General features: G+C 36.7%; 1 protein-coding gene and 1 long non-coding RNA gene across 2 annotated transcripts in view; one reads left to right on the top strand and one right to left on the bottom strand.

Annotated features, from left to right (window-relative positions):
• The window catches only part of LOC133643537 (uncharacterized), a 264,818-nt gene extending 255,166 nt beyond the window's left edge, over nucleotides 1-9,652 (bottom strand). Inside the window, exons 1-2 of the long non-coding RNA XR_009824707.1 lie at nucleotides 9,321-9,652; nucleotides 9,194-9,248 (exon numbers count right to left, since the gene is read on the bottom strand). This is a non-coding gene — a long non-coding RNA (uncharacterized LOC133643537). The remainder of the gene's footprint in view (nucleotides 1-9,193; nucleotides 9,249-9,320) is intronic.
• A 1,221-nt stretch (nucleotides 9,653-10,873) lies between these two features.
• On the top strand, nucleotides 10,874-12,734 carry LOC133643585 (uncharacterized). The gene is made up of 3 exons (XM_062038255.1): nucleotides 10,874-11,560; nucleotides 11,626-11,742; nucleotides 11,879-12,734. The coding sequence occupies exons 1-3, from the start codon at nucleotides 11,005-11,007 to the stop codon at nucleotides 12,181-12,183; spliced, it is 978 nt and encodes a 325-aa protein (XP_061894239.1). The 5' UTR covers nucleotides 10,874-11,004; the 3' UTR covers nucleotides 12,184-12,734.
• Nucleotides 12,735-13,142: the final 408 nt, after the last annotated feature.

Raw genomic sequence — 13,142 nt, 5'->3', positions numbered from 1 at the left:
ATATATATATATATATATATATATATATATATATATATGTATATATATATACCGTAATTTCCGGACTATAAGCCGCTACTTTTTCCCCTCGTTCTGGTCCCTGCGGCTTATACAAGGGTGCGGCTTATATACGGCCTGTTCTTCTCCGACACCGACGAAGAGGATTTCGGTGGTTTTAGTACGCAGGAGGAAGACGATGACACAATGATTAAAGACTGACTTTTATGGTTATTTTGATAACGTACAGGCGAGCACTTTGTATTACTTTGCAGCGTTGTATTATTTGTACTCTGCACGAATGCTGTTCGCCATGTCAAAGATGTGAAAGTTTGATTGAATGATTGAAAGATTTATTGATTTATTTATTGTTAATAAATGGGACGCTTTGCGTTCCCAAACAGTCATCTCTGTCCCGACAATCCCCTCCGTGGTAGCAGGAACCCCTATATACTACGCTAATTACACTATATACTACGCTAATTACACTATATACTACGCTAATTACACTATATACTACGCTAATTACACTATATACTACGCTAATTACACTATATACTACGCTAATTACATTATATACTACACTAATTACACTATATACTACGCTAATTACACTATATACTACACTAATTACACTATATACTACGCTAATTACACTATATACTACGCTAATTACACTATATACTACGCTAATTACACTATATACTATGCTAATTACACTATATACTACACTAATTACACTATATACTACGCTAATTACACTATATACTACGCTAATTACACTATATACTACACTAATTACACTATATACTACGCTAATTACACTATATACTACGCTAATTACACTATATACTACGCTAATTACACTATATACTATGCTAATTACACTATATACTACACTAATTACACTATATACTACGCTAATTACACTATATACTACGCTAATTACACTATATACTACGCTAATTACACTATATACTACACTAATTACACTATATACTACGCTAATTACACTATATACTACGCTAATTACACTATATACTACGCTAATTACACTATATACTACGCTAATTACACTATATACTACACTAATTACACTATATACTACGCTAATTACACTATATACTACACTAATTACACTATATACTACGCTAATTACACATCAAAACCCTGCGGCTTATAGTCGGGTGCGGCTTATATATGGAGCAATCTGTATTTTCCCCTAAATTTAGCTGGTGCGGCTTATAGTCAGGTGCGGCTTATAGTCCGGAAATTACGGTATATATATATATATATATATATATATATATATATATATTTATTTATTTATTTTTTTCATAAAGAAATACAATCATGTGTGCTTACGGACTGTATCCCTGCAGACTGTATTGATCTATATTGATATATAATGTATATATTGTGTTTTTTATGTTGATTTAATTTTTTTTCTTTTTTTTTTTTTTTTTTCTTTTGCGGCCCGGTACTGTCACGCCAATTTTCTTCCCATATCAAAAACCTTCCTATCCCCCATTTACTTCCGGGGTCATTTCCTCTTACGTCATTTCCTCTTACTTACGTCATTTCCTCTTACGTCATTTCCTCTTACTTACGTCATTTCCTCTTACGTCATTGACAGCGATCGATAGAATCCAAATCTCCTGAAAATGGTGGTGTCACTGAGATAGAATCCACTTCTGTCTTCGTGGTAACGTGCAAAAAATATGAATTAATATATAATACTGTTAAATGTCTGTACTTTAAATCAACATTATTGATGAAACCATTTCACTAATATTAATTAATATATAATAATGTTAAATGTCATCTGACTTCACTGAGGTACATATGTGCACATAAATGTCATTTTAATTTAGTTCACTTACACAGAGGACTAAAAAAAACGGAATTTAACGAATAAATTTAGTTTTAATAAAGTTTGATAATGTTGATTGATAATGAATTAACTTATTGTACACTGTTATTCATTTCCGCATATGTCCCCGAGTCAAATGTGCAGTCAGGAATATCCTCAAGTTAATTTGTCCGATTAATACTTGTCCGATTAATACAGACGTTTTGTTAACGCTATATTATAAAAAATAAAAAAAAACAGCGACGGGCAGTCAAAGCCGAAGTGCTATCGATCGCTGTCAACGACGTAAGAGGAAATGACGTAAGTAAGAGGAAATGACGTAAGAGGAAATGACCCCGGAAGTAAATGTGGGATAGGAAGGTTTTTGTAATGGGAAGAAAATTGGCGTGACAGTACCAATCGGTGGTTGTGGACCACTGCATTATAAGACAGTGGTGCCTTTGCATTGGAGCTTACAGTGCATGCGGAAAGTATTCACAGCGCTTCAATTTTTCCACATTTTGTTATGTTACAGCCTTATTGCAGAATGGAATTAATTCAATGTGTCAATGTGAAGAGTTTAAAAATAGAAAAAACTCACATGTACATAAGTATTCAAAGCCTTTGCGCAATACTTTGTTGATGCACCTTTTGGCAGCAATTACAGAGCCTCAAGTCTTTTTGAATATGATGCCACAATTTGGCACACCTATATTTGGGCAGTTTCGCCCATTCCTCTTTGCAGCACTTTCAAGCTCCATCATGTTGTATGGGAACTAGGGTTGTATGGTACACCGGTATTAATATAGTACTGCGATACTAATGAATCATTTTCGGAACTATACCGCCTTTGAAAAGTACCGTGTCATTGCTGGTTTACGAGCAGACGAGCATGTTCGGCAGCGCACAATCACAGAGTACTTACAAACAGACACAGTCTGTAGACAGAAAAGGGAGAAGGCTTAAAAACTAACGATAAAGGTGAAGTTATGACACTGAAATGCCCTCAGGAAGAGGTGCTTTAAGACATGGCTAGCTAGCTAGCGGCTAAAGTCCAGCCCCAGTCTGCAGTGTTGTAGCTACTTCTAAATCACTAATCCTCGCCTCCATGGCGACAAATAAAGCAAGTTTCTTACAAGTATCATCCCTGCAGGATGAGGAATTGTTAAACATGCTTCACAACACACCGTAGCTCACCGGCGTCAAAATGTAAACAAACACCATTGGTGGATCTATACCTGACATCCACTGTAAGGATACCCAGTAACGTATTTAGTCGATACTACTATAATTAGGTCGATATTTTTTGGCATCACAACATCTTCTTTCGTTTTTTTAAAATGTATATTATGTTTGTAACCTCAGGAAATACGTCCCTGGACACATGAGGACTTTGAATATGACCAATGTATGATCCTGTAACGACTTGGTATCGGATTGATACCCAAATTTGTGGTATCATCCAAAACTAATGTAAAGTATCAAACAACAGAAGAATAGGTGATTGTTACATTTTAACAGAAGTGTAGATAGAACATGTTAAGAGAGAAAGTAAGCAGATATTAACAGTAAATGAACAAGTAGTTCAATAATTCATTTTGTACCCCTTGTCCTTAATAATTTTGACAAAATAATAGAATGGAAAATGACACAATATGTTTCTGCATATGCCAGCAGCTAAATTAGGAGCCTTTGTTTGCTTACTTACTAATAAAAGACAAGTTGTCTTGTATGTCCACTATTTTATTTAAGGACAAATTTGCAATAAGAAACATATGTTTAATGTACCGTAAGCTTTTTTGTTAAAATAAAGCCAATAATGCAATTTTTTGTGGTCCCCTTTATTTAGAAAAGTACCGAAAAGTATCGAAATAATTTTGGTACCGATACCAAAATGTTGGTACACTAATGGGAAACATTGGTTTTCCTCCAGGGTGTCTCATCCAGACTGTGAATATATGCAAAAATTATTTAAAAAAAACTTTTCACATTTTATGGGGTATTGTTTTTAGAATTTTGAGGACAAAAATGTATTTATTCCATTCAGAATAACACTGTAACATATCATTTGGAAAAACTGAACCGCTGTGAATACATCCCGAGTGCACTGCATATGGTTCCGTGACCCAAAAGGTTTACTCTCATCTCAATAATAAAAATAGCAGAGCAATGGCTCGTATGTCAGGAAAACATTTAAGGTGAGGGTTAGTTGTATCCCAAAAACAGAACATCCTTGAATATCCATTTGTAACAGCTTTTGAACAGAAAACAATGGCATATATTACAAGATATCGCCAAAAAGTTCACAGTATTCTGATGCTTTTTCGGACTGTATGCCTTTCATGCACTTCTATCTAGTTTTCTGACCTAGTAAAAGCATTGCTATCATTCCACACTGATAATATAGATCCTGAATAAGAGCTGTTTGTGTGTCGAAAACTGCATCTCGTTCTGACAAATACCAGACAGATGGTAAGCAAACACGTTTAGAAAATTAAAACATGTCGCAAAAAATAGTAGTAGTCGTAGTCGTTTAGAATGAAATGTTAAAAATGAAACAAAATAAATTGTAATAAAAAGAGTTGAGTTGAGTTTGAGTTTATTTTGAACATGCATGCATACAACATGACACATCACAATTTCCAGTTCCTCTATTCAACATGTTCGAAAAGGAGTGGGAAGAAGCAGAGCTTATTTAATCCTACCCCTTTTTTTTACATAGCAGTTGCTAAAACTTTTGTTCACTTCCTGTTCTCAATTTATTCAGAATATACTCCATATGTAATAACATTAAAGATAAATAAATACATAATAATTAGTGAAGTAAGTTACATTTCATATGGTGAGATGAGTAAGATTATTTAGAAAATAAATGGATGGATGAGATAAATTCATAATGTTTATTGTGGTTCTTCTTCTTTGTACTTTGTAAACACTTTAAGTTTGAAGAGTTTCTTGAAGTGGATCATATTAGTACATTGTTTGATTTCTTTGCCTAATCCATTCCAGAATTGAATTCCACATACTGATATACTGAAGGTCTTAACCCATAGCAAAGCAAAATTGAAGATGAGATCTCATGTATGTCTTATATACATCTCCTAGACATAAAAGAGCACTAATCGAGACCAAAGTAGTTTTCTCATTCTTCTCAGATGTATCTCCTGAGAAATAAGGCTCACAGTGAGCACTGTGAGAGATCTCAAAGTTGTCTCACAGTTATCTCTGTTCCCGATTTCAACTAAGACCAAAATGAGAGATGAATGAGCTGGTCTCCAATATGTCTCAATTATGTCTCAGTGAGAGATATACATGGTTTTGTTTCTCACTACTCACTGTTTGAGTTCTCAGATGTCTCTTTTCTATTTCGGCAAAAAGAAAATTGATGAGTATTGGTTTCAATGTGTCTCAATGATGTCTCAGTGAGAGATATACTTGGTTTTGTCTCTCACTGCTCACCATTTGAGTTGTCAGATATGCCTCTTTTCTATCTTAGGAAAAATAAATGTAAAATAAATTTTAATTTGCACAATTTAATTATACCTCAATCATACTCCAGTTTATCTCATGCCAACATTTGAAGAAAATAATTAATTCAGGCAATATGGATATATGGTTTGTAATATGGTTTATTTACATAATGTTCTACTTAATTTGTTGATTTCTTATACACACGCCATGTGCAGTAACTCAGTGACTACAATTGTGAGATTTAAAACTGAACCCAAACAATGCTGATATGATCACAAGACACTTTTTAAGACCTTTTAATATTTGTGAAATTTCTAGAGCAATGGTTCTCAAACTCTTTTCACAAAGTACCACTTCAGAAAACATTTGGCTCTCCAACCACCATGATAAGGACTAATATTAAAATACAGTGGTGTAGTAGGCTTAAATATTCATAAAAAAAGACAGTGTTTTTTTTTTAAAAAGTACATTTAATATATTGGCCACTGAAATATTACAGATAATGCAAAAACTTAATCAAAAATTATACTCCGTATACAGTACATATTTACAGACTTTTACAGCATCCACGGCAACATCACATCAGTGTGTATTTTCAGAGCATTTATAACAATGATCAAATATTTGATTTGTGGCTTCTTAGGCCAGTTCAGTTCTTAATTAGTTAAAACTTTTCAAGTGTGTTTGGGAAATGAACTGCAAACACAATGCCAGGCATAGATGTGAAGTCAAGGAAAACAACTTTAACCAATATGTCATCCAAGGATACTACTGTACTGGCAGAGGTTTCCAATAGTGGAATAACATGACTGCATGTACCATTTGTTACACTATCTTGCAGCAAAGAAAAACCTGCATGTTTAAATTCACGAACGGGGGCCCATTTGGCACATGATTGTGCTATGGTAAAGAAGAAATCAATCTGTTCATACTTTGTTTGTCTGTCATTTGAAAAAAAAAACCTGTAAAATTGTTTCTTCTATTACCTTTATCATAGTGTTTTGATGTGAGATAATTTCTCTTAACGTGTGCCCTGTGAAAGATGCCTACTGTTCCAGAATTGATGCAGTGACCAGCATGTACAGTATTTGCAATGCAGAGAGGTGAACTGTGTCCAATGGAAGTTCACTAGATGCTCCATATAGTTTAATCCTAGACAAATCTTTGTTTTCCTGACAGAAACTATCATCTTTAGTCATATGTCTGTAAAATTCAGCTATGACATTCCCTGGGTTAATAGTTTGTGAAATAACAGGAATAGACTGCACAAGTTAGACTGCATTTACCATCTGCATAGGTATATTTTGAGTACCATGTATGAGCCTTAACAAATATCCATTTTTGTCTTCAAAGTGGAAACATGAATGAGTCCATAATGGACCAAGGGCCCTGACATTGTCTGCCAGGTGCACAAGAAGGTGTACATTTGCAGTTTGGTACCGCTCACCATAGAGCAGGGGTCACCAACCTTTTTGAAAGCAAGAGCTACTTCTTGGGTACTGATTAATGCGAAGGGCTACCAGTTTGATACACACTTAAATAAATTGCCAGAAATAGCCAATTTGCTCAATTTACCTTTAACTCTATGTTATTATTAATAATTAATGATATTTACACTTAATTGAACGGTTTAAAAGAGGAGAAAACACGAAAAAAATGACTATTAAATTTTGAAACATAGTTTATCTTCAATTTTGACTCTTTAAAATTCAAAATTCAACCGAAAAAAAGAAGAGAAAAACTTAAAAAAAGAATTTATGGAACATCATTAGTAATTTTTCCTGATTAAGATTAATTTTAGAATTTTGATTAAATAGGTTAAAATCCAATTTACACTTTGTTAGAATATATAACAAATTGGACCAAGCTATATTTCTAACAAAGACAAATCATTATTTCTTCTAGATTTTCCAGAACAAAATTTTTAAGAAGATTTCAAAAGACTTTGAAATAAGATTTAAATTTGATTCTGCAGATTTTCTAGATTTGCCAGAATAATTGTTTTGAATTTTAATCATAATAAGTTGGAAGAAATATTTCACAAATATTCTTCGTCGAAAAAACAGAAGCTAAAATGAAGAATTAAATTAAAATGTATTTATTATTCTTTACAATAAAAAAAATACGTTTACTTGAACATTGATTTAAATTGTCAGGAAAGAAGAGGAAGGAATTTAAAAGGTAAAAAGGTATATGTGTTTAAAAATCCTAAAATCATTTTTAAGGTTGTATTTTTTCTCTAAAATTGTCTTTCTGAAAGTTATAAGAAGCAAAGTAAAAAAAATAATGAATTTATTTAAACAAGTGAAGACGACGTCTTTAAAATATTTTCTTGGATTTTCAAATTCTATTTGAGTTTTGTCTCTCTTAGAATTAAAAATGTCGGGCAAAGTGAGACCAGCTTGCTAGTAAATAAATACAATTTAAAAAAATAGAGGCTGCTCACTGGTAAGTGCTGCTATTTGAGCTATTTTTAGAACAGGCCAGCGGGCTACTCATCTGGTCCTTACGGGCTACCTGGTGCCCGCGGGCACCGCGTTGGTGACCCCTGCCATAGAGTGTAGCCATTTGAGAACAAACATTCCACAATAGTTTTTCTGCATGATGGATCTGTTCAACCGATATAGAGTCCATCAACAAAATGAAAATGGCTTCACTTAGTAGAAGGAAATGGTTGTAGTACATTGTTGCAAGAATTCCACGGAAAATAACCGTTTTTTGATTGATTGAGACTTTTATTAGTAGATTGCACAGTACAGTACATATTCCGTACAATTGACCACTAAATGGTAACACCCGAATAAGTTTTTCAACTTGTTTAAGTCGGGGTCCACGTTAATCAATTCATGGTCCATAGAACAGCAAAAGATCCCGGTATTCTGATGCTTTAAAAAACATTCTGTGAGATGCCACTGATCGAGGCTATGTAGTTGAGGATGGAGGACAGTCTTCCTGAAATCGCCCGTCAATTTCTTTGGTATTCTTTGCCATGCTAAAGGGCTGACGTGCCTTTGATAAGGTTATACATTTTAAGTTTGCTCAGGCAACAGGGACCCTTTACCCCTTTGACAATGGTTTTGGTTTCATTTGCGATTTTTCATATCCAGTACAAACTTTTAATTGGTGCGCAGTGGCCCATTTGGATCTCTATGTTGGAATGGAAATACATGGGTGTATCCTCTTTCCCCGGTTTCCTGGCTGTTCGCATTTATGACATCCAAATTTCCCATTGTATTGCACTGAATTAAGGACTAATGCTTTAGCAGGCAAGTCGCATGTTCCAGCAATGGTTAGCACTTTACACACAAAAGGTTCACATGTCAACTCTGCAGGTTGCACAATAATTCCATTGTCTGCAAGCTTACTCAGTGTGTCACTTAGTGGTCTCAAAAATGTACCGTATTTTTCGGAGTATAAGTCACACCAACAGAAAATGCATAATAAAGAAGGAAAAAAACATATACTGTATAAGTCGCATTTTTTGGGGAAATGTATTTGATAAAACCCAACACCAAGAATAGACATTCGAAAGGCAATTTAAAATAAATATATAAATGATAAATGGGTTATACTTGTATAGCGCTTTTCTACCTTCAAGGTACTCAAAGCGCTTTTGACAGTATTTCCACATTTACCCATTCACACACACATTCACACACTGATGGCGGGAGCTGCCATGCAAGGCGCTAACCAGCAGCCATCAGAGGCAAAGGGTGAAGTGTCTTGCCCAAGGACACAACGGACGTGACTAGGAAGGTAGAAGGTGGGAATTGAACCCCAGTAACCAGCAACACTCCGATTGCTGGCACAGCCACTCTACCAACTTCGCCATGCCGTCCATAAACAAAGAACACGCATATACATATAACTTACTTAGACATTGCTCATCAGTCTCCACATTCACATTGGTGGCTGCAGGACGGAATGACTGCAGGAAGAAAGTATCACATATTATATCTGCTGCCAGCTTAATGCACCACCACTATGCCAGTTTACTCACCAATTGTACAGTCCTTCTTGATCGTTTATTTGAGTCGACTTCTTTACCAGTTCTTCTCCATCGTTTTCCAGGTTTTCGTTTTGTCATTTCGACACTCCAATACTATGTAAATACAGACAAAGTTTGCTGGAATATACAGTGTGACTTCTTAAATGTAAAACTCTATATTATATTGAAGCAGTGTTTGTTCAGTAATGTATATTGTTACACTTCCAATGTTCTCTGTACATTTATTTCTATCATTGTTATTTCACTATGGGATGTATAAAGTGTATCTTATCACTTGCGATGCAAATAAACTCAAACTCAACTCAACTCGGTGGAGGTGAGTATTGTAGCGGCTGGCTACGGGGTGTTAGCCAATGACTTTGGCTGGGGGGCGGGACTTCCGGGAGGGATAGGGTAGTGACGTTGATAATAGGGAGTGGTGGTTCAAGTTTTGCCGGGAAAAGGGTTAGAGTCTAACCCAGGGGTCACCAACGCGGTGCCCGCGGGCACCAGGTCGCCCGTAAGGACCAGATGAGTCGCCCGCGGGCCTGTTCTAAAAAAAAAAAAAATTAAAAAAAATTAAAAAAAATAAAATAATAATAATATTTTTTTATTTTTTTATTTTTTTTAATTAAATCTACATAGAAAAAACACAAGATACACTTTCAATCAGTGTATCAACCCAAACAACCTCCCCCATGCACACTCATCCACACAAAAGGGGTTATTTCTTTCTGCTACCAATATTCTGGTTCCCACAACATAGACAACACATCTGCAAGGGACACAGTCCCTGAAGCACACATGATTGTATAGGCTGCTGGTCCACTAACATTTTCATTAATTACTATTTTGTATGTAATTATTTTTATATTGTTTTACTTTCTTTTTTATCCAAGAAAATGTTTTTTATTTATTTATCTTATTTTATTTTATTTTTTAAAAAAGGGCCTTATCTTCAACAGACCAGGTTGTCAATGAAATTAGATTTTTTTAAAGGGTTTTTTAAACCAGGCCCAGTCCAGATAATGTCCAAGTCGGACTCAGCAACACACACCTTCATTCATGTACACAGAAAAAAATTAGGGAACACAACAGATTGCATATAATTTATAAACAAAACACTTTGCATTCCATTCGAAAGGACGTTCCCTTTAGATTTCCGATCCTTAACATTTTACATTTATCATAATGATTGCTGTGAAAATATGTCCAAAAGATTAAGAAGGTTCCGCAAACAATGAGGAAAAATTTTATCTTTGTGAATCAGCCTTTTCTGACATGAACTTCATCAAGAACAAACACAGAACACGCCTCACTGATGCACATCTGCAAGACTCACTCAGAGTTGCAGTGTCAAGTTACACACCAGAGTACAACACACTAGTTAACAGCATGCAATGCCAGGCTTCCCACTAAACAGATAACAGATTTGGTGTCCAGTTCAAAGTGTGACATGATTTAAAAATTTGAGAGTTTGCTTTTGTATTTTACATGAGTTATTATTTGTACAAACATGGTGCAAAGTAATTCATGATTTGTTAAAAAATGTTAGTGGCGACTTCCGGTTAAGATGTGAAGGAGGGAGGACGCGTCCGAGCGACTCTCCGTGAATTTGACACTCAAATTGTATAAAAACCACATATTGTGAGGAAATTCGAGTTGAAAGGAGAACATAAGTGATTATAGGCACACTATGGCTTCGCGGGGCGGCAAAACTCCACAGCAGGGGATAAAGGCGCACTTTACTCGGCATAGTAAAACTACCACTACAAACAGTGGGACTAGCTTAGCCTCTCCAGCTAGTAGCTCTGTAGCTGCTAAAGAGGCTAATGCTGGTAGCATGACCGCAGCCAGCCTACCCCCAGAAATGGAGAGCCTACACCGACTCATGACCGCATCAATGGAGAATATAATAGCTCCGCTGAAGAGGACCATGGATGAAGTGAAGATAATTGTGGAGGATCAAGGCAAAAGGATCGTCGACTTGGAAGAAAACGCAACGCAGCTAACTGAACGAGTCACCGCTCTTGAGGCTATATGTGAGCAGCTCTTGACCCAGAACGAGTCACTGAACGAACGCATGGAAGACGCCTCTAACAGGTCTAGACGCTGCAACCTGCGCGTCACGAACGTACTACCGAGTCCTGGGGAAAGGAACGACTGTGTCCAATTCATGCAAAACTTTTTTGCCACAGTACTTGGGGACGTGTTCACCGAGCCACCCATACTAGACAGAGCGCACAGGATCGGTAAGGAAAATCCGGGGCCCAACCCGGGGCCTAGAGTGATGATTGTCCGCTTCCATTACTTTCAGGACAAGATGCGTGCACTACGGGCAGACAGGAGCCTGCTACAATGGAAGGGACAGAAAATTATGCTCTATCCAGATTATGCGCCAGCTACTGTGAAACTTCGTGCCACATTCACCAAGGTAAAAGCTCAAATGTGGAAGAAGAATGTCCGATTCCGCCTCGTCTTTCCAGCTGTTTTAAAGGTGGAATTTAAAAACAAAACGCATGCATTCAAGACCGCTGATGAAGCACAACGATTCTATGACCGGCGTATAGCCAGACTCCCGGACATGGAGAGAAACACAACTACCAAACCAGCGAGAAGAGGGCGCGCCACCACCCAGGAGAGAGGCGACACCGGCCGGGAGAGAGAGGAGGAGAACGGCGCTGGACTAGGCAACGAAGAGGATGGAACGCACGGGAAGAACGGTCCGGGAGGAGAGGACGAGGCGATGGGAGGCATCAGCGTGGAAGGAGAATATAACGACGAGGTGAACGACGGCGAAGAAGAAGACGGCGGCAGCGGCAGCGAGTCCGGAGACAACATGGGGGCTCTGGACGAGAATGACGGTACTGAGTAGCATTGATCCGAGAAATGGGGTAAGAACACCACTACAACTGACACTTATGTAAATAGACACATCCACGGTTGCCTGCCAAGGAAATGGACACATTGAAGGGAATAGACTGATGGGAAACGGACAGAGATTTACTTTCTTTTGGACTTTTGCAAGAACTTGGGACTCACGGGGGGGAGGGGGATGGTCAGGGGAAATAAGGGAAACGCTGGTATGGTTTATTGGTTTAGTCTATGTTTGAACTCTCATTCTATAAGATATTAGATCTGGAATCAGATAGAATACAAACCTTTTTTTTTGTTTTGTTCTGTTTGTGTGTGTGTGTGTGTATGTGGGTGTGTGTGTGTGTGGGTGTGTGCGTGTGTGTGTATCCATTCATACATATGTGTGTGGGTGCGTGCGTGAGTATCCACATCAGGACATGGATCGTGTGTGGGTGCTTTTGTGGGAATGTGGGCAAGTTCGCATGTTTTTGTATGCATATGTATGTGTGAATGGGATTTTACGTGGGTATCTGATAAACATTTAGAAGCACTACATGTTTGTAATGATCCTATATGTATTTTACTGTAAACCTTTTTTATTTATATTTTCCACGGAGGGAGAGAGGAAAGATGACGGTATAAGGGAGAATGTATAATATTTAAGGGACTAAATTGGTTGAACATTGGATATCATACAGGCGACAAAACATTATGGAACCTGATCTGTACAGGGTTCAACTTGAATATCTTTTCATACTCTTGTGTACTAAAAGAGGGATTTGGAAGGCATTTCCCCTTCGTCTCAGCTCGATTGTTGTCTCTGCTTTCACCACCTATTTCCCTCTCTCCCTCTATATTTTTCTATTTGTTTATATTTTTTATTATTTTCTATTTTATTACTCAGTTGTACTGCATATATGTTGAGGATGAGACCGATCTATATATACATCAATATTATGGATAAGTTGTTGACTTTGT

Source organism: Entelurus aequoreus, linkage group LG26 (genome assembly GCF_033978785.1).
Source record: "Entelurus aequoreus isolate RoL-2023_Sb linkage group LG26, RoL_Eaeq_v1.1, whole genome shotgun sequence".
In the NCBI taxonomy this organism is placed as follows: domain Eukaryota; kingdom Metazoa; phylum Chordata; class Actinopteri; order Syngnathiformes; family Syngnathidae; genus Entelurus; species Entelurus aequoreus.
Note: the sequence above shows the minus strand (reverse complement) of the source record. Positions and strands in the feature narration are given on the sequence as shown.

Coding starts and splice junctions, on each gene's coding strand:
- LOC133643585 (XM_062038255.1), top strand. CDS start 11,005: ATGGCTTCGCGGGGCGGCAAAACTCCACAGCAGGGGATAAAGGCGCAC. Junction 11,561..11,625: donor AGACAGAGCGCACAGGATCG/GTAAGGAAAATC, acceptor CATTACTTTCAG/GACAAGATGCGTGCACTACG. Junction 11,743..11,878: donor TTCGTGCCACATTCACCAAG/GTAAAAGCTCAA, acceptor ACCGGCGTATAG/CCAGACTCCCGGACATGGAG.